Genomic DNA, 24,846 nt, shown 5'->3' with positions numbered 1-24,846 from the left:
GTGTTCGACTGTCCAATCAAAGAACCAATTATTCCACACCCCCCTCAGGGCAAGTGTCCTGCAGAAAATTCCACCCATTGTTAGGAATCTGCAATGTTTTGGTCTGAGAAGATTTCATTTATGCTTGATAATCTAGTCTCTTTACTTATATGTGCTCTGGGATGGACAGCGCAGCATATTATCATGGTACTGCTCTTTATTCACTTTAAATTCTCTGTACTCACTAGATTAATGAAGTGACTGATGTGATTTAAGTAAATTTATTTGTTAATCAATTGAAACCGGACTGTTCATGCTTCACCTCACGACTGTCTGCGGGAAATTTGAATCACTTCAGCTGACTTTGTCGATTGTAAATACCAATTAGTTTCAATTTGGATCAAATTGTGTTGGGTGGATAATCGAATGACACTGTGATATATCTGGGGATAGTGTACCAGACCTCACCCATGTGTTTATATTTGTGCATATGTGATATATCGATTACAGTATAAATACTCAGGTCTGGTATTTACTGTCAAACATCAATAACTGATTCCCTAATACGGGATCCTATGCAGTGCAATTGACTGACACAGCAGTATTGCTCCGAGTCAAAAAGAACATGTCAAATGAAAAGACATTGCCTTCTAATAGAATTTTCACCATTTGAATAATTGCATAGATGCTTGTGTCAGAAAATTATGCTGAGGCTGGTCAATCAGTGTGAGACCAATGTTTGGAGGTTTCTCCAACTGGGTTGACAGATCAGACTAGGGGAGAGTGGAGAGAAAGAATATTTTACTGTGAAATTCAGAACACAAAAAGAAAATTGAATTCCATTAGTCACCTCTCGATAGAAATCTTGACTGTAATGGAAAGCAAAATCCCCTTTTGGAGTTGGAAGGTCATGTCACTTCAATGCAGCAGTGATTGAAAGTTTTATTTTTAGAAGTGCCATTCTTTAAGTGTGTGCCATTTTAAACAAAGGCTCCATTCTACTCAGCTGGTGGTTCAGGTAGAATGATGAATATCACTCAGTACTATCTGTGAAACAGTCCAAACCATTCCCTTTGTGTCTTGGTGAACCATCTCCTCTTCATGTCAAACAGATCAGATGGTCACTCTGCATGTTTGCTGTGAATGACTCTTTGCCATTTACAGTTTACTGTTGTGTTTCTGCTAACAAAGTAACTAGATTTCAGAAACCATTTTCTGGGCGTAATAGAACACAATATGAATTCAAATTCACTCTCTTCCCTCACTCGGGGCATTACCAGAGTTTGGGACAACAGCAGGTGAAAACACAATTTCAAGGTAATTCATGACATACAACTTTTTGCTAGCTCTACTCTTCTGATTTGACACAGTCCTTGTTCACTAAACATAAAAAAATCCTCCAATTGAATATCTTCAATCCTTGCTACATAGAGTGCTCCCTAGTCATCAATTCCATTATTTCTCAGCAACTGTCTGAGGTTGAATCAGGCAGTTTACAATCTTGGCATCTTACTTGAGCATAAATTGAGAAGAACCTTACACACACGTACAATCCCTACAGTATGCAAGCAGGCCATTCAGGCCATCGAGTACACACCAACTCTCCAAAGAGCATTCTACCCAGACCCACCCCATTCCTATAACCCTACATTTCCCATGGCCAATTCACCTAACCTGCACATCTTTGAACTGTGGAAGGAAAGCAGACATAAGGAGAATGTGCAAACTTCACACAGACAGCCACCTGACGATGGAATTGAATCTGGGTCCTTCTGCTGTGAGGCAGTAGCACTATCCACTGTGCCACCCTGTCATCAACTGCCATGTTGCACAGTCCACAAACTTAAACCATTCCTGTCTGCATCCTAAAATCACACATATTCACCTTTACTGATTTCCCCCATGTGTGCTGACCTACACTGGCTCTCAGTTCACTGGTGCCATAATTCGGAAATTCTCAGAATTGTTTCCAAATCCCTCTGTGATTTCAAACCACCTTATCTCTTTAACCTCCTGCAGAATGACAACATTCCTTCAATTCTAGCCTCTGGACCATCTCTGATTTTATTCACTCCATAAACTTCTCCCTCAAAATCTCTGTCCATCTTTAAAACTGATATTTCTGGCAAAACTTTTGATCTTTTGTCCTAATATCTATTTACTTGGTTCTGTGTCAAATATTGATAAACACTCCTCTGAATCACCTTGGGATGTTTTACTAAATTTAAGGTGTTCCAAAAGTATATTTTTCATAAACTAAAAGCATTTTCTTTCAGTTACTCAGTTTCTGAATGATGTATCAGTATTAAGCACAAATTCACCCGTGTGTGTGTGTGCGCTACAGCCTTTATGCTGACTTTTGGTGCAGTGGACAGTGTCCTTGCCTCTGAACCTGACAACCTGGGTTCAAATCACACACCAGGACCTGATGGCCAGAGAGGCTTCATTCATAATAGAGCCAGACAAGCTGAGTGCTGATTTGTGAATCCTAAACATATGCAATGTCTAAAGGTAAGAATAGGAGTGGTTGCTAATCAGTAGTGTGATGGAAAAGGAGAAAGTGAGGCCTGCAGATGCTGGGAAAAGCACAGCCGGTCAGGCAGCATCCGAGGAGCAGGAGAATCGACATTTTGAGCATAAGCCCTTCATCAGGAATGTGCCACAGAGCTTATGCTCGAAATGTCCCTCTCCTGCTCCTTGGATGATGCTTGACTGGCTGTGCTTTTCCAGCACCATACGTTTTGAGTGTATTGGAAAAGACTGGAGTCAATAGATTTAAAACATTAATATAGTTTTTCTCCCTACAGATGCTGCCAGACCAGCTGAGCTTCTCCAGAACTTTTTTAATTTTAAGCAATTCGGGCTTCCTTTAACCCATTCACCCATAGGGTGAGACTCCAGACATGAACTGCAGCCTTGTTGACATCACCGCCTTGAAACATCGCCATCTGGTGTTCAGGCTGAGCAATTGCTTGGGCTTTTATAATACTAGTCACTTCAAAATTCCCATTATGAAGCCAAAGCAAGCAATAATGTTTTGAATAACAATCTTTCTCGTAACATAAAGAAATGCAAAGCATGTGCGGTCCCAATGTGAACACATTTATCAGCTGTTTCCACAGACACACTGTAACCTGCCAAGCAAGCTTTTAAAACCAGAAACATGCACACTTCCAGAAGCCGATATGTTGTCCAAATATTTGCCTCAATATTATGATCCATAGTTGCAATACTGATTCTAATCTTATGTTAGTAGTTTAAAGTCCTGACTAGGCTTGAGTTTGCACTACAAATTACCAATTTAAAGAGTATTTAATATCAGCAAATCCTTCAAGGAAAATACAATGTGACTAAATTGCTTTGATTAAGTTGTCAAAGCAAACACTCATTTATAACCACACTCTCCCATTGCAGTTTGAAGATAATGCAGTCATTATTTTATGAATTATGCAGAAGATACACAGAGATCAGAGTTAATAGGTTTATTTAGGGAAAATGCAAGATCATAGGTCACACCACACTGATAATTATTATGAAAATAGTTTTTCTTTCTTCAATTTCCTATAATTGACACTTAATAATGCAAAACCCTCTTTTTAAATACAGAGAATCCTGTTTATTGTAATCATTCTACTTTTTGAATGCTAGCTCCATTAAGTTCAATTAATTTAAATTATGTTTACTGATATTTCCATTTGATTCTGCTCAATATGAGGCTCTGGAGTGGTTAAAAGATCTTCGTCCCACCCCAAATTTGGTGGCTGCTTAAACAAAAGAAGATGTTACTAACCAACTAGGAGAAAGTGAAGACTGCAGATGCTGGAGGTCAGGAAGTTCCTGAAGAAGGGCTTATGCCCAAAATGTCGATTCTCCTGCTCCTTGGATGCTGCCTGACCTGCTGCGCTTTTCCAGCAACACATTTTTCAGCGAAGATGTTACTAATACCAACTATGTCATTCATGGTGGAATGATGCAGGTTGTCTTGTGCAATGTAGTATCCCTATCTCTGAGCCAAGAGGCCTGTGTTTAAGATCTAGCTGCTCCAGCAGCGTGTAATATCATCTTTGAACAGGGTGATTTAAAAATATTCTGAATGAAATGAACAGAAGGGTATCACTTCCAGTGACATTCCTGAAGTGCTTAATTATTGAGATCTTCATCGAAGATCTGTTATTGGACATTAAACTGAACAGTATCTCAGTGATGCTTCTGCAATGATATATTGTGGTAAGGGCTAACTAGATAGCGATGAAAGCCTGTAGGAATCCAGATTGAAAGTGACCCCCAGGACACCAATTTCATATCTGTAGCTCCTCTCACGCCTTAACTTTGAACAGCAAGCTGCAGTCCATGTTCTGTGCAGTTTAACCTGTGAAAGAATCTTGGATACCTCAAAGGAAGTAACACTGTGTGTGTAGAACACAGTAGTGTAGTACTAAGCCAGTAAAATCCTGATGGTCTCAGAAATCATTCTCTGTGCTGGGGGTGAGAAGGGGTGAGAGATTGAAAGTACAGTTAGCGTCACTACTAGTTAGTATGAGCAGGATTCTCAGTCTCTGTTGGAAGGTGCATTTGAGTGAATGATAGAACACCATTGTTTCTTCCAGTTCAATGTGGTCCCTTGTGATCATACAGCCTTAGATTTAGTACCCACCAAGGTACATTGGAATGAGGTATTGGGACTTGATCATTCTGGATTGCTATCGTCAAGAAGTCCCAAATTTTGTGGGAAAGCACTTCCTCGTTCAGTTTGGGATTATGTTGGGAATGGGCTGGTCCGTGTTGTATGACTGTGTGACTCAAAATTGTGAAACCTTTTTCAGGTGCATACAGGTGATATTTCAGGTACCAGGTTATTTTCAGTTATGGTAACAATGCACTGATATCCACAACTGCAAGCCAGAAGGTAAATATCAATGTCTGTTTCTGAGTAAAGACTTTTCTAAAAGGCAGTCATTGACCAAAATTCAACATGGTCTCCAATGTGCCAGCTCAGCTTTCAGCCAGCTTATGAAAAGAGGATTTGGGGGTCAGAATCTCAAACCTGAGATGAAGACTTTGCAGCAGCCATCCCTGCACTCCAACATATTTCAAACTCTTGGACAAACAATGGCTGGCATCTCCAAGCACTAGAGAAGTATCATCAGAGATGTCTTCACATCATCCTCCAAATCCGACCGGGTAAAAAAAAACCGGTTGAATAGCAGTGTCCCCTCTTAAGCCAATTTGTCCAGCATTGAACCACTCCATCATCAAAACCAGCTCCAATGAATGGGACATATTGTTTACGTACTTAACAGTAGACTCCGGAAGCAATGACAGTATTCTAAATTCAGTTGGAACAGGAGAGTCCCAATGGGACAATGATAACACTTAAATGAGTCTTGACTGGAATTAATATAGAAGCATAGGAAACAGGAGCAGGAGAAGGCCATTCAGCCCATCAAGCCTGCACTGTCATTCAATATGATCATGGCTAATCTTCCAGCTCAATGCTCTCTTCCCATTTTCTCCCCTTATCCTATGATCTCTATGCCCTATCGAAGTCCTTCTTGAAAACATTCGTTGTTTTGATTTTCTATAGCAGAGAATTCAATGAACCCACCACTCTTGGTGAAGAAATTTCGCCTCATCTCCATCTGAAATGGCTTACTTCACATCCTTAGATTGGGATCCTGGTTCTGCATTCCATGGTCACCAGGAACATCCTTCCCATGTTTATCCTTTCTGGTCATAATAGAATTTTATAATTTTTAAATAAGTTATGAAATATAAAGTGGGAACAGCTGAATGGAATAAGTTGTGTGACTGAGTAGCTAACAAACTGGGCTGTTGTGGTGCAGTGGCAATGTTCCTACCCTGAGACCAAGGTTCAAGTCCCATCTGCTCCAGAGGTGTGTAATAATGTCTCTAAATAGGTTAATATTTTTCAATAAACGAGAGGGCTCTTGGGGTGCCTCTCTTTAAGCCAGAAGCCTGAGTTCACGTCCCTCCGTTCCAGAGCAAAAGAATCATAAAACATTGAAACAGACCTTTCAGCCCAACGTATCCAAGACAATCAGGTTTCCTAAAATGAACTAGTCCCATTTGTCTGTATTTGGCCCATATCCCTCTAAACTTTTCCTATTCATGTATTTGCCTCAAATGTCCTATTAAATGTTGTAACTGTACCCACCTCTACCACTTCCTCTGGCAGCTTGTTCCATATACACATCATCCTCTGTGTGAATAAGTTGTCTCTCAGGTCCCTTTTAAATCTTCCTCTCTCACCTTAATCCCATGTCCTCTAGATTAGATTCCCTACAGCTTGGAAATAGGCCATTTGGCCCAACAAGTCCACACCAGCCCTCCGAAGAGCAACCACCCAAACCCATTCTCCTACGCTTACCCCTGAGTAATGCACCTAACACTGTGGGCAATTTAGCATGGCCAATTCACCTGGGCTGCACATCTTTGAACCATGGGAGAAAACTCACGCAGACACAAGGAGAATATGTAAACTCCACACAGACAATCGCCCAAGACAGGAATCAAATCCAGGTCCGTTGTGCTGTGAGGCAGCAGTGCTAACCACTGAGCCACCATGCTACCCTAGTTTTGGATTCCCCTACCATAGAGGAAAGACCTTGGAAATTCACCTTATCTGTGCATCTCAAGATTTTATAAGGCTACTCTTCAGCCTTCTACAAAATGTCCCAGCATATTCAGTCTGCCCTAATGACTAAAACCTTCCAGTCTTAGTAATAATAATGTAAAGCTGCTTTCTATCCTTTACAATTTAATAACATCCTTCCTATAGCAGGGCAACCCAAAATTATATGCAGTATTCCAAATGTGGCCTTACCAATATCTTGTATAGCCATCCCAACTCCTATACTCAATACTCTGACTGATGAAGTCAAGTGTGCTGAATGCCTTCTGCACCACCCTGCCTATCTGTGACTCCAAGTTCAAGAAACTATATGCCTGCATTCCTCAATCTCTTTGTTCAACAACACTCTTCAGGGCCCTACCATTTAGTATTTGTCTAACCAAAATGCAACACTTCGAATTTATCTAAATTAAACTCCAACTGCCATTCCTCAGCTCACTAGTCCAATTGGTCATTGATAACCTTAGATAGCCTTCTTCACTGTCCACTATACCACCAATTTTGGTGTCATCCATAAACTTACTAGCCACTGCCTCCTATCTTCTCATCCAAATCATTTATATAAGTGATGATCATCAGTGTACCGAGCACTGAAACACACTACTGGTAACAGGTCTCCAGTCTGAGCAAGAACGCTCCACCACCACCCTTTGTCTCCTACCATCAAGCTAATTTTATACTCAATTGGCTCGCTCTCCATAAGATCTGCTCTGACTAATCAGTTTACCTCACAGAACCTTGTCAAAGGCCATGCTAAAGTCCATGTGATTAAATTTGTGAGACACGCTTGCCACAGAGAAAGTCATGATGACTATCCCTAATCAGTCCTTGCTTTTCTAAATGCATATTGATCCTGTCTCTCAGAATCCCCCCCAAAAACTTACCCATCACTGACATAAGAGGTGTATGCTAACGTCGCAAGAGTGTGTTGATTAGAAAATAGGTTTAAAAAATGTAATCAATAAACTCTATTCACATGGGAAAAGTGTTTTGAAATTGATTTCACCAACTGTTCTAGCTCTGAATTGATGCTTAGATCTGCTCCCTTATAGCCTTATGGAGATGCATTAAGAAACTTTATCAATCCATCAATTCTACACATCACGTATCAAACTGTCAGTGATTTCTTCTCCCCCATTACTTCTAATTGTTTTCAGAAGTTTAAATATTTGGATTGTTTTCATGAATAATTGATTGAGCGTTGTTAAAACAGCAACCAGACAGATGTACACAGTCCAGTTATCGCCTGCCATTAGTCTTCAGTTTAGGTTGAGAGATTTGCAACTTGTAATGTTGCAAAGCAAAAAAACACCCTGCCCAATTTTGCACTGACCAGAACAGATACCTTCAGTTTAAAACTGCCACAAGTTAGGACAAAACAGGACTTTGTCTGATTGCTATAGTAACTGTTTTGATCAGAAACCCTGGGGAACAGCCTGCTTCTCCTCCAGTACATGTCCAAGTGTCATGTTCACGCTGCCAGTGGAGAGAAGCTGCTTGATCGATTGTTTTGTGGAACTGGAAAGAAATTTCTTTTTCCCTGATGTTTGTCTTTACTGTTGAAGCTTTCTATAGTGAGGGGCAACATGCTGTTTCTCATGAGAGGCACTGTTTAATTTCTACCTACTCACTGAGGGAGATTGAAATCATTCAGGTCATTTCCCATTCACTGTTCTCAGTTTTAATCTGTTCAGGCACCAAAGGCAGTCTCCCAGAACTGCCACCACACGCATACATTCTGTTCTGATGATATCATTGGGCCCTGGTTGCAATTTTAACTAAGAGCCTGAGTGGGAATGATTATACCTTTCACTGCCAGGTGAGAAAAGCACAAGGAGAATACCTAGGTCAGAAAAGTCTCAGAGTTCAGTTTATTTCACAACAGAAAGGGCTTTGCTTCCACAGATTGGATTCAGTAAAACAAATCCTAAACCCAGTGAAGTGACCACTCTGCCATGAGTAATCTTATCAAAAGACTAAATAAGTTCATGGAGATGATACACAAGAATTATTTAAAAAGCTACATTTAGTTTGGCACTCGGTGACCCAGAGCTATTCACATCTTCACTTCCTAAGAAGCTCCTGAACTGTTACATTTTCTGCTGTATTCGACAGATATTCCACTTGTTCCATATGGAGAGGGATGGTCGGTTGAATTTAAATAAGGATCTGGAGTTGAACAAAGCCTATCCGGGAGTGCTGAGCTATTAACCTACTTCAAACCACACTTGGAGTGAAAACAGAATATAGCTTTTTAAAGATTAGATTAGATTAGATTACAGTGTGGAAACAGGCCCTTCGGCCCAACAAGTTCACACCGACCCGCCGAAGCGAAACCCACCCATACCCCTACATTTACCCCTTACCTAACACTATGGGGCAATTTAGCATGGCCAATTCATCTAACCTGCACATCTTTGGACTGTGGGAGGAAACCGGAGCACCCGGAGGAAACCCACGCAGACACGGGGAGAACGTGCAAACTCCACACAGTCAGTCGCCTGAGGCGGGAATTGAACCCGGGTCTCTGGCGCTGTGAGGCAGCAGTGCTAACCACTGTGCCACCGTGCCGCTCATGAGTTCTCGTAGATCATCTCCATGGACTTTAGCAAGTCTTTTGATAAGGCTTTTCATGGCAGACTGGTCAAGAAAGTAAGAGCCCATGGGATCCAATGCAAAGTGGCCGATTGAATCCAAAATTAACTGAAAGGTAGGAAGCAGAAGGTAATGGTATGGAGATGGTTCTATGGCTGGAAGTCTGTTTCCAGTGGGGCTCCATTGGACTTGGAGCTGGGTTATAATAGAACTGTATCAAGAAATTCAGAGATGGCACAAATATTGGTAAGGTGGTGAATAGTGTGGAGGAAACTGAAGGAAGATATCAATTGACTGGCCAGCTGGCAGAGCAGTAGCAAATGGAATATAATGTAGATAAGTGTGAGGTAATGCTTTTGTAGAGGGCTAACAGGTAAGAGATTACACCTTGAAAAGTAAGGTTTGAAGATCTGCGTATCCACAGATTCCTGAAGATAGTAGGGAAAATAGTTAAGATGGATAAAAAAGTATGCTTTATTACCCAAGGCATGGAATAATTATCAGGGAGGTAATGATAGAACTGTATAAGAATTAGAATCCCTACAGTGTGGAAACAGGCTCTTCGGGTCCTGATGGAGGGCCTAGGCCCGAAGCATTGATTTTTCTGCTTCTCGGATGCTGCCTGACCGGCTGTGCTTTTCCAGCACCTCTCTAATCTAGACTCTGATTTCCAGCATCTGCAGTCCTGACTGTTGCCTTCGGCCCAACAAGTCCACATCAAGCCTCCGAAGAGTAACCCTTCCCCCTACCCTATATTTATCCCTGACTAATGCACCTAATCTACACATCCATGAACACTATGGGCAATTTAGCATCGCCAATTTACCTAACCTGCACATCTTTAGATTGTGGGAGAAAACCAGAGTACCTAGAGTAAACCCATACAGACATGGAGAGAATGTGCAAACTCCACACAGACAGTCACCCGAGGCTGGAATCGAACCATAGGTCTCTTGCGCTGTAAGGTAGATGTGCTAACCACTGAACCACCATGCTGCCCCAATAGTCCATGAAATAGTGATTGGATCACAAATGGAGTACTGTTCATAACATTATAGGAAGGATATGTTCATGGGAAAGAGAGCACAGAGGAGATTTTCCAGAATGCTGCCTGAATTGGACAAACTGAGCTATGAAGGAAGATTGAACAGACTGGGGTTGTTTTCCTTGGAACAAGAAAAGTTGTGAGGGGACCTGATAGAGGTATATAAGATTGTGAGGTATATAGGTAAGGTGGATAGGAAGGAAGGCTAAAAGCAGAGTTGAAGAACAATCTTGATGGGAATCTAGGGCTTGCTGCCTGGTTGGGCAGTTGAGTCAGAAACATTCAGGTAGCATTTAGATATAAATTTGCATTGCCATAACCTCAAAGACTATGGGCTAAGAACTGGAAAATGGGATTATTTCAGTTAGATCTTCATTAACTGGTGTGGACATGATGGGTAAACAATGAATTTATGGTGCATGTCACTGACAAACCTGGCATTCCTTGCCCATTACTAGTTGCCTTTAAATTGTTTGGCTTTCTAGCCATTTAAGAAAACAATTACGAGTCAACCAAATTGCTGGAACCACAAGTAGGCCAGACCAGATAAAGACAGCAGATGCAGATTTTCTTTGCCGAAGGTTATTAGTGAACCAGATGAGATTTAATTCTAAATGTTATTGAATTCAAATTGCATTACCTACCACTGTGAGATTTGAACCATGTTCCCTGAACATTAGCCTGGTATTCTTCATTATTAGATCAGTACACCACTGCCTTCTCCTCTGGGCATGCCTCTGTGGTTTCTCCTTCATCTTCCCCTCGGTTCATACAGAAATGTTTAATTCCATTAGGTTGATTATTTTCCCCTTCTGTCTGACACTTATTTTCTCCTGCAGCAAAAAATGGAACAAGAATAAGAATTTAAAAATAAAAAGAACATGTGAAGGATTTCAGTATGTTGGTTTTCCTGGTTTGGTGGCCAAGACTGCTGAATTATAACTACCAGTACAGGAAAAATGAGTAAAATCTCTAAAAATCCTACATCTCTCCAATCTTGGTTTCAGGATTGGGATAATACACTCTCTGCCTCTTGACATGTGATAATTGAATGAATTGACATTTTCCAAATTGTTGTGAATTTATCTATTGATGTGTGCATTTTATACATTCCTCTTTTTGACTGCTTGCTTGGTCCACAGTAACTTACAAATTCTTCCCAAGTTTGCAGAAAGTAACTCCTCAGAGATTCAAACAATCATTGATGAAATCAGCTGCTTGTTTAAATACAGAGTGGAGCTACAAATTATTCCCAAATCTCCACGGCTTTATGGCTTTGAGAATATGTTAATTAATCAATGAAAATGCAACAGTCTTTTGAAGCAGAAAGTGTTCGGTGATTGATCCAAAAAGCTAATTGAAGCAGTTGGTGGTTTTGTCAAAGGACGATGCTGAGATAAACGTTTTATTTTCTTTCAGCCTGTGAGCCTGGGTTTTTCAAGTCAAGCTCTGGAGACCAGCTCTGTGCGAAATGTCCTCTTCACAGTCACTCTGATGTGATGGCTGCTCTCTTCTGCCAGTGCGATACCAACTATTACCGGTCTGCTTCTGACCCTCTGTCTGCACCTTGTACCAGTGAGTAACCTGACCTAGCCTGCCTGACACTCACAGTTCTGTCTGTCTGTCTGTCTTTCAATTCATTCAGTGAAGTGAAATTATTGCTGTTCCAGCTTATACTCATCAACTGTCTTTGTCCTCTTGATATACTCTTCACCACTTTGAACCGACTGCGTAAATCCCAATCAAACTGGGCCATATTTTAGATTAGATTAGATTACATTACAGTGTGGAAATAGGCCCTTCGGCCCAACAAGTCCACACCGACCCGCCGAAGTGCAACCCACCCATACCCCTACATTTACCCCTTACCTAACACTACGGGCAATTTAGCATGGCCAATTCACCTGACCTGCACACCTTTGGACTGTGGGAGGAAATCGGAGCACCCAGAGGAAACCCACGCAGACATGGGGAGAACGTGCAAACTCCACACAGTCAGTCGCCTGACTATTTCCTTGTTGCTTCAACTTTCCACCACTTTTGATTCATTGAAAATGATTGCAGAAAGAAATCGTTAATGAAGGAAACCCATTATGTTATTCAATGCCCTGCACTCCCATTTGACTCTGGAATTCCCACTCCCCCATTCAGTCATCAATTTCCCCTCTCCCCTATTTGAACTTCAGTTTGCACTCTGCCCCATTCAATCCTCAATTTCCCATCTGCCCCAAAATCCTCAATCTCCCATACACTTGACCTGAAACTCATTCCTAACACATTTGCCCATCAATTCTCCTTATCCCCTGGTCAACCCTCTATCCCATATTTGACCCTTAATTTCCATTACCCCTTCATTCGACCCTTTCCCATTTCTTGAACTTTGTATGTTCAGTTCCTTCCCATTTCTTCTGGTAAAATCATATTAAGTTATGTTTTTATTATCTCAATAATGTTGAAAAAAATTGCGAAGGTGGAGAAATTTTAGTGATGAGGATAGCGTGAAGAAGTTAGGACTGTTCTTGGAGAGAAGAAGATTGAGGGAAGATTTAATAGAGGTTTTTGAAATCATCAGTGGCTGGAAAGAGTAGAGAGGGAGAAGCTGTTTCCACTTGTAAAAGGAAAAAAGAATGAGAGGTACAGATTTAAAGTGATGCGAGAAAAATATTTTCACACAGCAAGTAGTTAGAGTCTGGAAATGTGATGGAGGCAGATATGACTGAGGAACTCAGCAGGGCATTGAAGAATTATTTGCTTAGAGCTAGTGTGCAAGGATATGGAGAAAATGCAGGAAATTGGCACTAGGTAATAATACATATTTGAAAAGCCGTTGCAATCACAACAGGTCAAATGACCTCCTTCTACGCTGTAACAATTCTGTAATTCAGGCTTCCAGCTGAAGAAATATCAATCCAATCAAAGCTGTCTGATTTCACTGCTGATCACCTGGGAGTTATCCACTGTGAAGTCATATTTGTCTTTAACTTCTAATTCAGTGTGATTTGGTGGATACCAGCTCTGCAGCCCAGGATGAGGTGGGGGAGGGGACTGAGATTAATTGAGAGTTGTACCTAGGGGTATTGGTCGGCAGCGGCTGCTGGAGGGGTCCTGTATACAAACTTCAGCTCCAATAATGCCCACCTCTCTTCAGTTGTTGAGGGTTCTGAGCACAGGAAACTTGACTCATGGCTGATTAACTAAAATAGCTGCCACTGTTCCTTAAATGGAAGAACAACAAGGGATCCACCACACCAGAGGGGCATATTTAGACATGCCAAAATCCACTGCTTAGTCAAAACACCATCCACTGAACCTCCCATCACCATGACTTTAATGCTCCTTATTGTCTGTTCCCACAATGAAGAACCTCCAGTTTGGGTTTGAACTGAGTTGAATCCTTTTCACTTTCTCTGCACAGAGGAAGAGTCCATTCCCCAAGAATGAGAATGGGGTGTATTAGTTACCAAAGGAGCAATCTGTGCATGGAGCCAGAGGATGTGGGTGAGGTCTTAAATGAATACATCTTGTCTGTATTCACAAAGGAGAAACAAGCTGTTGCTGGGGATTTCAGTTGGGGTGGTGGGAATATTCTGGACTGAATATAAAATTCAACAATTTCAGGGCTTGAGACATCTTCTCCCAAGTCAATTTCCCACTCTCCACACACTAGGCCTTGTAAACACATGGTCTGCTATTAGATAGAACCCATTGTCCCCATTTGTTCTGCCAGACTGACCATTACTTACTTCTTTGTCTGTCCAACTGTCCTCTCTCTTTCGGCTCCACCTTCACCGATTGTTCACTCCTTAATCCCTCCCCCCCACCCTACTTTCTGCATAAAAAAAACTTTCTCATAGCTACCATGAGTTGTGAAGAAGGATTGCTGGATGCAATGTGCTAAACTTTGCTTTTTCTCCGTAGATGTAGCCAGACCTGCTGAGTTTTTCCTGGCGATGTCTGTTTTTGTTTCTGATTTCCAGCATCCATAGTTCCTTTGTTTTTTTTTGCTTTATGTTCAAGAACATATTAAGGTTAATAAAGAGAAGGTATTAGATGTTTTAGTAGGCATAAAGATGCATAAATCCCCACACCCTGATAAGAAGGATTCTAGGCTGCTTTGGGAGGCAATGGAGGCGATTGCTGGACTCTGGTGGAGATAGTTAATACTTCGCTGGTCACAGGTAAAGTGCCAGATGACTGGAGGATAGCTAATGTAGTTCCTTTGTTCAAGAGGGGTAGCAGGGATAGGCCAAGTAATTATACATTAGCTAGTCTGATGTCAGTGATCAGGAAATTATTGAGAAAAATTCAGAGGGACAGAATTAATCAACATTTGGAAAGGCAGGAACTGATCAGGTACAGTCAGCACAGATTTGTAGGAGGGCGATACTGTATACTTTAATTGAGTTTTTTGAAAAGGTGACTAAATATACTGATGAGAGTAATGCAGTTGATATGGTTTGCATAGACTCCAGTAAGGCTTTTGACAAGGTCCTACATGGAAGGCTGGTCCAAAACATAAGAACCATGGGATTCCAGGCATGTTGATAAACTGGTTCCCAAATTGGCTTACAAATAGGATACAAAGGATGATGTTGGAGGGTTGTTTTTATGATTGGAAGCCTGTGTCCAGTGGTGTACAACAGGGATCCTTACTGTTTGTTATGTACAAGGTGGAGGGAGTTGAGATTCAAATCAGGAGCTGGAGCTAGTCAGATTGTATCCAGAGTGGAGTGGGGAGATTGTGGCCCTGGAGATGTCAATGTAGTGTGAGTGAATGGGACGGGTCAGTTTTACAGTTACACAAGAGTTAGAGCAGGTTCTAATTCCTCAATCTTCTCCTGGATAACTGTTTTTAGGTAAGTCAGTCAAATCCCTCAAAAGTCTCTGTCTCTAACTCTGAGGGTTTCTGATGTTGGGTGTTTGCCCATCGAAAGTTTAAAATTTCCAGGTAAGTCCCATATTGCCATTGCATTGTGTCCTACTCACCGATCCTGACTCACACCTTTCAGGATGCATTCCATCTTGGAGGCCGATAAGTCTGGCGCAAGATTTCCATTAAATCATCAGAGTCAACAACAAAGTAGGAGTACTCTGCAGGGAAACATCAGCTGTTACCAGCAGGATCTCTCACACCTAGACCATCTAGCCATATCTTTTGCTGTCTATTTTTGGCACTGTTGCCAATGTTGGCATTGATTACCTTTCGTGAGTTGCCCCAAGAAGTCGGTTGTGAGTGTCCTTTATGACCCATTGTAGTCCCTACAGTGAAGGTGTTCTCACACTTTGTAGCACTTTAGACAACTGAAGGCTTTGCTAGACCAGTTCAGAAGTGGCCCAACTTGAACAATGTGGGAGAAAATGGTTGTTCCAAAGGGTTGGTTCTGGAGTTTCCATTAAAGTTCACCCAAGTATTTTTCAAGCAAAGACAAGCATGTCCCAGGGCCTTAAGCCCAATAGCTTTATTCTAGCATTAAAGTTTCAGACTGCGAAAAAGCTGGCAATCCTGAAATGGTGTCTATGTTCCATTCTGTCTATTTTCACCCTTTGAAACAAGCTGCTGATTTGTTGTTGCCTATTTTATGTTGTTACTGTCAATTTGGATAGAAGCCAGTCCGTGAGACAGTCAATAGCGTTTATTAATGACTTGGTCTTACAGCTCCTCCCACATACCAGTCCCTTTATTGTGACACGGTCCACTTCTTTCTTTTCATATAGTTTTAAATATCCAGAAGTGCTTTTATACAACTGAACATATCTTTTCCTGTCCCAAAATTGCCAATATATTGTTTTCCGTCTATTAAACATCACCAGTAAATCACCCGAGTTTCCAATTGAATAATTTATGTGCAAAGCTACACTGTCCATTAATTTACGTATTAACCCCAATCACCTACTTAACAATTTGTCATATTAACTATCTTTACTGACCAATTTCATCACACACCCTGCCTTGACATTCTGATGTACTTTCATCTGTTGTGTAGCTTTTTAAAATTACTTTGTCACTTTAAGTAAATGGGATAGCACTGACTTTTCAAAGATTCCTGAGACAAAGAAGGTTTTCTAAGCTTCAGAAGTGAGTCAGACCTAGGCCAGTTGGAAAATAATGAGAATTCAGTCAACTTGAACTGACAGGATTTTACCCCTTATTAACATAAGTCCATTTAACTTGCTTTTCAAGTGTCGGACGCACATCTACTTACCATAAACAGCTTGGCATTTCTCCAACAATTTCATGCATATTACAGATCAATTTGAAATGAATCTATCCATTCTATTCTCATCTGCTTTTTGCATACTGAGCTAATCAAATTGCAATGTAATAGCCATTTATTATCTGATCAGTCACAGGCTGCATCTTCATTTGAGTGTAAGCACTGTAGTGGTTACACAGCAAAATGAGGATTGGGGGAATTGGACGCTGGTGTAGAGAGATATCTGATGAACTAAAAGATCTGTGTGTGTGGTCACTGTGATTCACCACAGTCAGCCTCCAACACCGGCTGAACTATTGGAAAAGGTCCTACCTCTGTTTATTACAATTTTCAGATGGAATTGTGGTATCACTCTGTGTAGATCCTGACGAGTTCCCACTAGCTGCCTCAATATTATAAATTTAGCAGACGTTTAGATGTGGATGGCTGAATTGTTCACTCTGCTGGGTCAGTAAATAGAATGGAAAGTGAAGAGGAAAACATTTAAATGGACCACAGAATAAGAAGAGAATTTTCTAATCTGCTTTTCAAAAGTTAAATAGAACCACAACTAGCACTTTTTAAAAACTTGTGATTTTCCCACATCTGTATTGATTTTGATGGAATGTGCAAAACCGACAAGGCTATTGTTGGACTGCTGTGTAGGTGACAGTAAGCGTGGCAATGTCAAAATCGTAATCCCCATTTTAGAGCCAGCATCACTGTGTCAGAAACATAATCTGACAGTCACAAACATAGTCTGATAAAAACACAATCCAACTGTCACGAACACCAGCTAACTGTCAGAAACATCATCGGACTGAAATGTTCTGACTGTGAAGAATTCATATGAATGAAATATCAGGAACACAGTCTGATTGTTGGGAACACAGTCTGACTTATAAATCTAATTTACATATCAAAATCGCAATCCAATCCTCAGGACTGCTATACGCTGACAGAGACACATTCTATTTGTCAGAAATGCAATTGAACTGTCGGATATATCGTCAGACTGCCAGGAACACTGTTGGACTGTCTGTAATGTCATGTTGCCAGAGTCCTTGCATCGCTTTTATTTCTTTATAAATATATCTCATGAATTACTGATAGAAAGTGAACACAAAAAAGCAAAATGTTGAGGTTCTTCAGGTAAAGCATCAGGAAAACATTTGGAAGATGATTACAAAGAGGATCACAAGGGGAGCGATCTCAGAATTATTCTAAAACCACATGCTGGTGGTATAGAAGCAGGAGGATCATGCAGCTAAATGTGTGACTGGAGAAGTGGTGCATGTGAGAACGTTTCAGATTCTTCAGGCCCTAGGGCCATTTCCTGGGACTGATTAGATTAGATTCCCTACAGTTTGGAAACAGGCCCTTCGGCCCAACCAATCCACACCGACTCTCCGAAGAGCAACCGACCCAAATCCATTTCCCTCTGACTAATGCATCTAACACTATGGGCAATTTAGCATGGCCAATTCACCTGACCAGCACATCTTTGTAATTGTGGAAGGAAACCGGAGCATCTGGAGGAAACCCACGCAGACACGGGGAGAATGTGCAAACTCCACACAGACAGTCGTCCAAGGCTGGAATCGAACCTGGGACCCTGGGGCTGTGAGGCAGCAGTGCTAACCACTGAGCCACTGTGGAGAGGCTAACTACTCCTGTATGGGAGGATATTTTCTCATTTGTTCGAGGTACTTCAATGATATCAGATAATTGAGAAATTTAAGCATTGGTTGAGTTAGAAACGTCCCAAGAATTTGAGGAACTCGCTGAATACTGAATGATCTGGACAAAGTGGATGTTGGGAAGATGTTTCCATTGGTAGGAGAGACTAAGACCTGAGGGCACAGCCTTAGAGTAAAGGGAAGACATTTTAGAACAGAGATAAGGAGAGACTTCTTCAGCCAGAGAGTGGGGAATCTATGAAATTCACTGATGTAGAAGGCTATGTAGGCCAGGTCATTGAGTATATTTAAGATGGAGATAGATAGATTCTTGATTGTCAAGAGGATCAAGGATTATGGGAAGGAAGCAAGAGAATGGGGTTGAGAAACTTATCAGCCATGATTGAGTGGCAGAGCAGAATAGATGGGCTGAATGGCTTAATTTCTGCTCCTATGTCTTATGGTCTTATGGAACTAAAATGAGGAGAAAAACAGAAGTATTGGTATTTTCTGCTTCATCCTATTCTCTACCCCTTTAATTATCCAGGGACCACTGGCATTGCTTGACCTACCTACCAGACTGATTCCTGGGATGGCAGGACTGACACATGAATAGACTGATTGTTTAGGACTATTTTCACTGAAGGTTAGAAGAATGAGAGAGATCTCATAGAAACCTATAAAATTCTAACCGGACAAGACAGGATAACACAGGAGGGAAGACATATTGGGGAGAATGGGTGGTATGTTCTGGTGGATTTGAGTACATTTTCCTATTGCTCGTGCCTTCAATTGTGGCTGATTCTTCAACTCAGTGGGTGAGATTTCAGACGTGCTCATTAGTTCTGTTTCCTTCTCCACAAGTCTACCTGGTACACTTGAGTATTTCCAGTATTTTCCAATTCCATTTCATATCTCTGGCATCCATAGTATTGCAGGTGGCCTGAAACCTCTGGAATCTCTTCACCAGAATCCTCTTTGTTAGACGAGTCAGAGGTGACTTGATTGAAACATCTAAGAATGTGAGGGGACTTACCTGGGTGGATATTGAAAGGGTGCTTCTTATTGTAGAATAATTTAGAGGTAGGGCTCATAGTTTAAAAATAAGTGGCTGCCCATTTAAAACAAAGATGAGAAAAACGTTTTTTCTCTGAGGGTTGAGAGTCTAAGGAATTCCCCCTTTTGAAAGGATACAGAATCTTTATATATTTTTAAGGCAGAAGTAGTTAGGTTCTTGACTGCCAAAGCGATGAAAGATTACTGGGGATACGCAGGAGGGTAGAGTTGAGGTTAAATTCATATCAGCCATGATCTGATAGAACGGGCTAGCAAAATTGAAGGGCCAATTGACCTACTCTTGTTCCTTGTTCGTATGCTCATAGAGTGTTGTTTTTAAGTAAACATCCTCGTACTCTGCTGTATGTTCCTATGGTTTTATGAAATCTTGTCAAATAAAGAAGTATTTTTAAAGGAACCTTTTGCAAGGTTTGTGAAGATTTGTAGCTCAGGTTGAGGTTTAGGGTGTAGGTTTGCTCGCTGAGCTGTAGGTTTGATATCCAAACGTTTCATTACCTGGCTAGGTAACATCATCAGTGGCGACCTCCAAGTGAAGCGAACCTGTTGTCTCCTGCTTTCTATTTATATCTTTCTCCTGGATGGGGTTCCTGGGGTTTGTGGTGATGTCATTTCCTGTTCGTTTTCTGAGGGGTTGATAGATGGCATCTAGATCTATGTGTTTGTTTATGGCATTGTGGTTGGAGTGCCAGGCCTCTAGGAATTCTTTGGCATGTCTTTGCTTCGCCTGTCCCAGGATAGATGTTTGCCCCAGTCGAAATGGTGGGTTTTTTTCATCCATGTGTAGGGCTACGAGGGAGAGAGGGTAGTGTCTTTTTGCTAGCTAATGAAACATCTGGATATCCAACTACAGCTCAGTGAGCAAACCTACACCCTTAAAGGAACTTGTTTGGACATATTATTGTAGGTAAGACCTGATCCCAAATTGTCCAGCTGAGGGGTATAGATACTATTTGCATACCATAAAGTATCCCTTATAAATTCAACCCAATGCTGACACTGTTACATTCAATTATTTTAGTGCCATTAGCTGTCTGAGAAATGTTCTAATGGCAAGACTCCCTTATTTTAAATTGCTGTACCAACCCATCCCACCACTGTCACAGGTTACTTTATGGAACTTAAGGGATAATCTATGATTAGTGATGATTGCAGCGCAATTTGAGGTAATCTCTTTAATCTGCCAGATATAAGGTCAGATTCTTAAGGATCATATGTGTGTATAAAGGAATGAAGGATCATATTCATTTGGTTTATCCAAATGAAAGGTGCAGAAGCAACTAATGGAACCGAATCAGATTAGTATTTAATTATTGCCCTTGTCACCGTACCAACTATAAAAATAAACGTGTTTGGAAGAACCCTGTTCCACAATATCAAGTTGAATGAACACTTGTTTGAATATTGTGGTGCACAAGATGTTAGCCTATGCCAACATGTGCATAAATAAGAATCCAGCTGTGACTAATTACATTTCAGATCAGTAAGTAAAACTGAATTAGATACATGTTAATACGTCTGTACATAAAATGATAAGATGATGGGCTGCGTGAGTATTGTCTGTGTTTTTATCTTTATCTGCTAAAATGGTGAAATTGTTTAAATCCAGGAGGAGCTGGCCACAGGATATAAAATTGGCTTGAAGAAGGAGACAGAGGGTGGTGGTAGAGGGTTGTTTTGCCTGTAGGGGGAGTGTATCCCCCTTTCTGTATTCCTGATGAAGGGCTTTTGCCTGAAACGTCGATTTTCCTGCTTCTCAGATGCTGCCTGAACTGCTGTGCATTTCCAGCACCACTCTCATCTAGAGTCTGCACTCTGCAGCTGTCATTGGAACTTGGAAGCTGGAGTAGCTGCTGAGAGCAGCTGGAGCTGATTGAGGCTTAGAGGCTGGAGCCACTCATGTTGCTGCCTGTCAGCTTGCCTGCCTGAAGACACTTCAAACTGGGATTCTCCATTGCTGCTGCTCGAGGCCTGGGGCCTGGAGGCTGGGCCCTCACCTGCTGCAGCCTGCCTGCCTCCCTGGAGGGACTTGCAACTGCGACTGGCTGCTGTTGCTGTCCTGAGGAGTCTTTTAGCTGGTATTTCTACCCTGCCAGTGCCTTAAAGTGTTCATTCTTGAGGCCTGGATGCTTTTCTTCAGTCAGGGGGTTCAGGCCTGGACACTAACGGCGTAGGGCCTGAACACTGCCATCTGCCAGTGACTTGCCTTTGGGTTTTGAGGAGCTATTGTTTTGGGCATGTGGCAGTCAAGGGACTCTGCTGGCTGGTGAGGCTGAAGAAAACGTTGTCAGGTTCTTTGTATGTGATTTGTGTGAGGAATGGTGGTGGGATCCTAGTTTTTTTTTGGGGAAGGGTAGGTTTGTGGGGAAGTGATGGCTATTGTGGGGTAATCTAAAACAACATCCAGAATGGGACCCAGTCATTCCTACATGGGGTTAGTTGCATCCCCCGCCATTTACGTTCCTCAACCTTTACTTATTTAACAAAACAGCTCGGAGTGAAGCATTACATTCACCCTAAGGGGCATTGAGGCATGCAGGATGGCCTTGGTAGGGGGAGTCAGTGCTCCCACCATTGTTGCTGCATTGAAGATGTACGGGAAGGCAGTGTTCTTCCTGAAGACTGAATAGGCAGTGCACCTCCCCCTGGAGAAGGGGCCTGCTGTCAATGGGATGTTGTTGCCTGTCTGCCGTCTGGAAACAGTTTCTCAGGGTCATTTTATCGAACATCCCGTCATTTGTCTCAGCTGAGCACCTTCTTCCTTACCTTGGTCAGCTCGGGGAGGTGAGGTGAGGTCAGGTGCGTTGTGGCTCGGTCGGCAGGAGGCCTACCTGAGACACTGTTACTCCTCCCGGTGACAGGTTTTCACCTGCCTGGCCCAGGAGGAGGTCACAGAGGGCACCTTCACAGATGAGCACGAAGAGTTGCTTTACCCGGTGTTTACCGGGTGTTCTGGTCTGCGGAGGGTGTGCGCTGTCACGCCTGCAAGGAGGTGGGGCACCTCTGCAGGAACTGCTTCACCTCAAAGACTGATGTAACCATCCAGCTGGCATCTTCACCTCACCCTTGCGATCCCCACATTACTCCCCACAGGAGGGAGCTACTTCCCTTACGGAGATCAGTGGGGTGGGAGGAGAGCATCTACAGGGGAGGACAGTCTGGAGGAAGCATTTGGGGGCAATCTCTCAGGAGGATTTCCTGGGTGACCTTGAGACTATCAGCCCCCCAGTGTGGGGAAGGATTCCTCAAAAAGGTGCTGGGTCTGTGAGGAAAGCATGGGATTTGGAGCCCAGCCCAGGGCCCATTGATGACAAAAGCATGCGTGAGCAAGTGGTGCCTCCAGTTTCCCCTGGTCCCCTGCGTGCCCCTAAATCCATGAGGGAAAAGGAAGAAGGGGGACATTTGAGGGGAGGAGACGTCAGAGAGATGAGATGAGAGATGAAGGTGTCCCTTGTTTCCTGATCCTCCCAAGAAAGGCGCTACTCCTCAGGGTTGGAGGGACGGGCAAGTCCAATACTAACAACACTTCTCCCAGAGGTGATGGAATGGTGTTCTCTGGAAATCCATCTCCCTCCTCACTAAAGGAGGGGGACACAAATCCGCCCATGCAGTCCACTGCAACTGGACAAGTCACCTCAGCGGCTGGTGTGGGTGTGGCCGTTGAGATCTTGCCCACACCACAAGAACTGGAAGGCCTCAAGGTGCTGCCTGCACTGACTGGGATTAGTTAACCTGAGGGCACTCTGGTTGGTAGCAATGAAGAATCAGACCTCCTCGCTCCCTCCCAGACCTTTATATCAAGCACCTCCATCCTTCCTTGGGATCTTCTCCCAGATGCAGAGGGTGGCCTGGCACTGAGACTGGAGCAGGTTTCCAAATTTCTGCTAACCGGGCACCCAAACCTTTAGTCAACATTTTAGCTGAGTTTGGCACAGTCCAAGACTTGGAGGTCCCTGCAAAGGATCCTCCTGTCAAGCTTGGGAAAGGGACGGACCAGTGATCCTGGAACCACCTTGATATGAGGAGGGGTCGGGGTCAGAGATGATGACCTAAAAGAGGTCTGGGCATTGGTTGTGAGCACCACTGAGTTAGGCGTGGCAGAGAGTGACGTAATGCTCATGGACAAGATCCCTTTCATCTCCATTGGACAATTCAGGAACATTTTGCAAGTGATGATTGGTCACCAAGACAGATGACTATGGATCCGTTGAATTCTCTAACACTTCTGGTCATGTCTGCCTGGCAGCTACTGGCAGCCCTGGGAATGGACGAGAACATGAAATGGCAGTGCCAGGGATTCTTTTGCAGCATCCTCAGGGAGTCGAAGGGAATAAAAGAGTTCCTCCACCTGCCATAATTTGGGTTACATTCTTTTAAACTGGTGGTGCTCGTGCATACTGCAGCCATGAAGACATCCATAGCTAAGCCTCAACATCAACGGGAAGGTCCAGCACTGATTTTGAATTCTCTGGCTGCTCAGGGAATGTAAGTACATGGTGAGCCACACTGTTTCCGGAAACCAAGCTACGTGGCTTCTGGTGTGACCTGGAAGTGTCTTTGTGGGTCACCTGGCCCCCAGTTCTGGCAGGGTAGCTATCTCATTGGCTGCTTTGCTTGCTGGAGGACAAGCTGTTCTGGGCCTGGACCGGCTGGAGAAGGAAGCAGATGGACTTCCCCTCCTTGAGGCTATGGTGGGATTTGGACAAAACTCGTGTCCTTGTCTTCTGTCAGCAGCACATGTGGGGTTGATAAAGAGGCTGAAATCCAGAATCGAAGGGTTGGAGGAGGAGGTGCCCGACTTGGGGCCACATCTCGGTCAGCCCAAGATGGACGCTGCCCTGCGAGAGGTATACAAAGAAAAGAAGGCCGCACTCTGGGATCTGCATCTTTTTGGGTCCCAGAGATCAAGGGTCCAGTTCCCTCGGGATCTCAACCGTGAATTCCCTTTCTATTCGCTGGGTAAAAGGCACAGGGTTCATCAGGAGTTCTTTGTGCTGCTGGCCGATGCTGTATCCCTTAGGGGGGTTAAGGCCCCAAGTGAGGGACTATTGTGCGGCTTTCTTCTCTCCAGATCCATCCAGTGAGGAAGCTCACAGAGATCAGTGGTAGGAACTGCCACAGGTCAGTCCTGAGGGTGCCGAGAGGTTTGATGCCCATTTGAGCCCGGAGGAGCTGACTGGCACCGTTAACCGGCTTTCCAGGGGCAAGGCCCCGGGGCTTGACGGGCTGGCCATGGGATTCTTCAGGGCATTCTGGGATATCCTGGAGAGGGATGACTATGCGCGGGTCCTAGAGGAATGCCCCTTTCATGCCCCTTTCATGCCTAAGAAGGGAGATCTCTGTTTGTCAAAGAATTGGTGTCGGGTGTCTCCCCCCTCCTCCCTCCCCCCCCGCCCCGTCCTCAGCACAGGTGACAAGATCTTTGCCAATGCACTTTCGACTTGCCTTTGCACTACACTGTCCCAGGCCGGAGCATCCATGCCAACAAACCTGTTCCAGGACATGATTCGTTATTACCAGAGGGCTGGCCTGTCAAGTGCCTTTCACTCCCTTGATTAAGAAAAGGTGCTCGACAGAGGGTATCACGAGTATCTGCTCGGGGCTTCTGACATTGTTGCAGAGTGTCCA

General features: G+C 43.1%; 1 protein-coding gene across 2 annotated transcripts in view; it reads left to right on the top strand.

Moving 5' to 3' along the window:
* LOC122540177 (ephrin type-A receptor 8) overlaps nucleotides 1-24,846 on the top strand; it is a 530,533-nt gene that overhangs the window by 330,173 nt on the left and 175,514 nt on the right. For both annotated transcript variants that reach the window (XM_087980648.1, XM_043675512.2), the window contains exon 4: nucleotides 11,691-11,846. In XM_087980648.1, coding sequence (XP_087836774.1) covers nucleotides 11,691-11,846 — 156 coding nt within the window. The remainder of the gene's footprint in view (nucleotides 1-11,690; nucleotides 11,847-24,846) is intronic.

The sequence above is a fragment of the Chiloscyllium plagiosum genome, unplaced genomic scaffold, assembly GCF_037043375.1.
Source record: "Chiloscyllium plagiosum isolate Xiang-an unplaced genomic scaffold, Cpla_swu_hap1 HiC_scaffold_37, whole genome shotgun sequence".
NCBI classification, from domain to species: domain Eukaryota; kingdom Metazoa; phylum Chordata; class Chondrichthyes; order Orectolobiformes; family Hemiscylliidae; genus Chiloscyllium; species Chiloscyllium plagiosum.
This window is presented reverse-complemented; position numbering and strand designations above follow the sequence as displayed.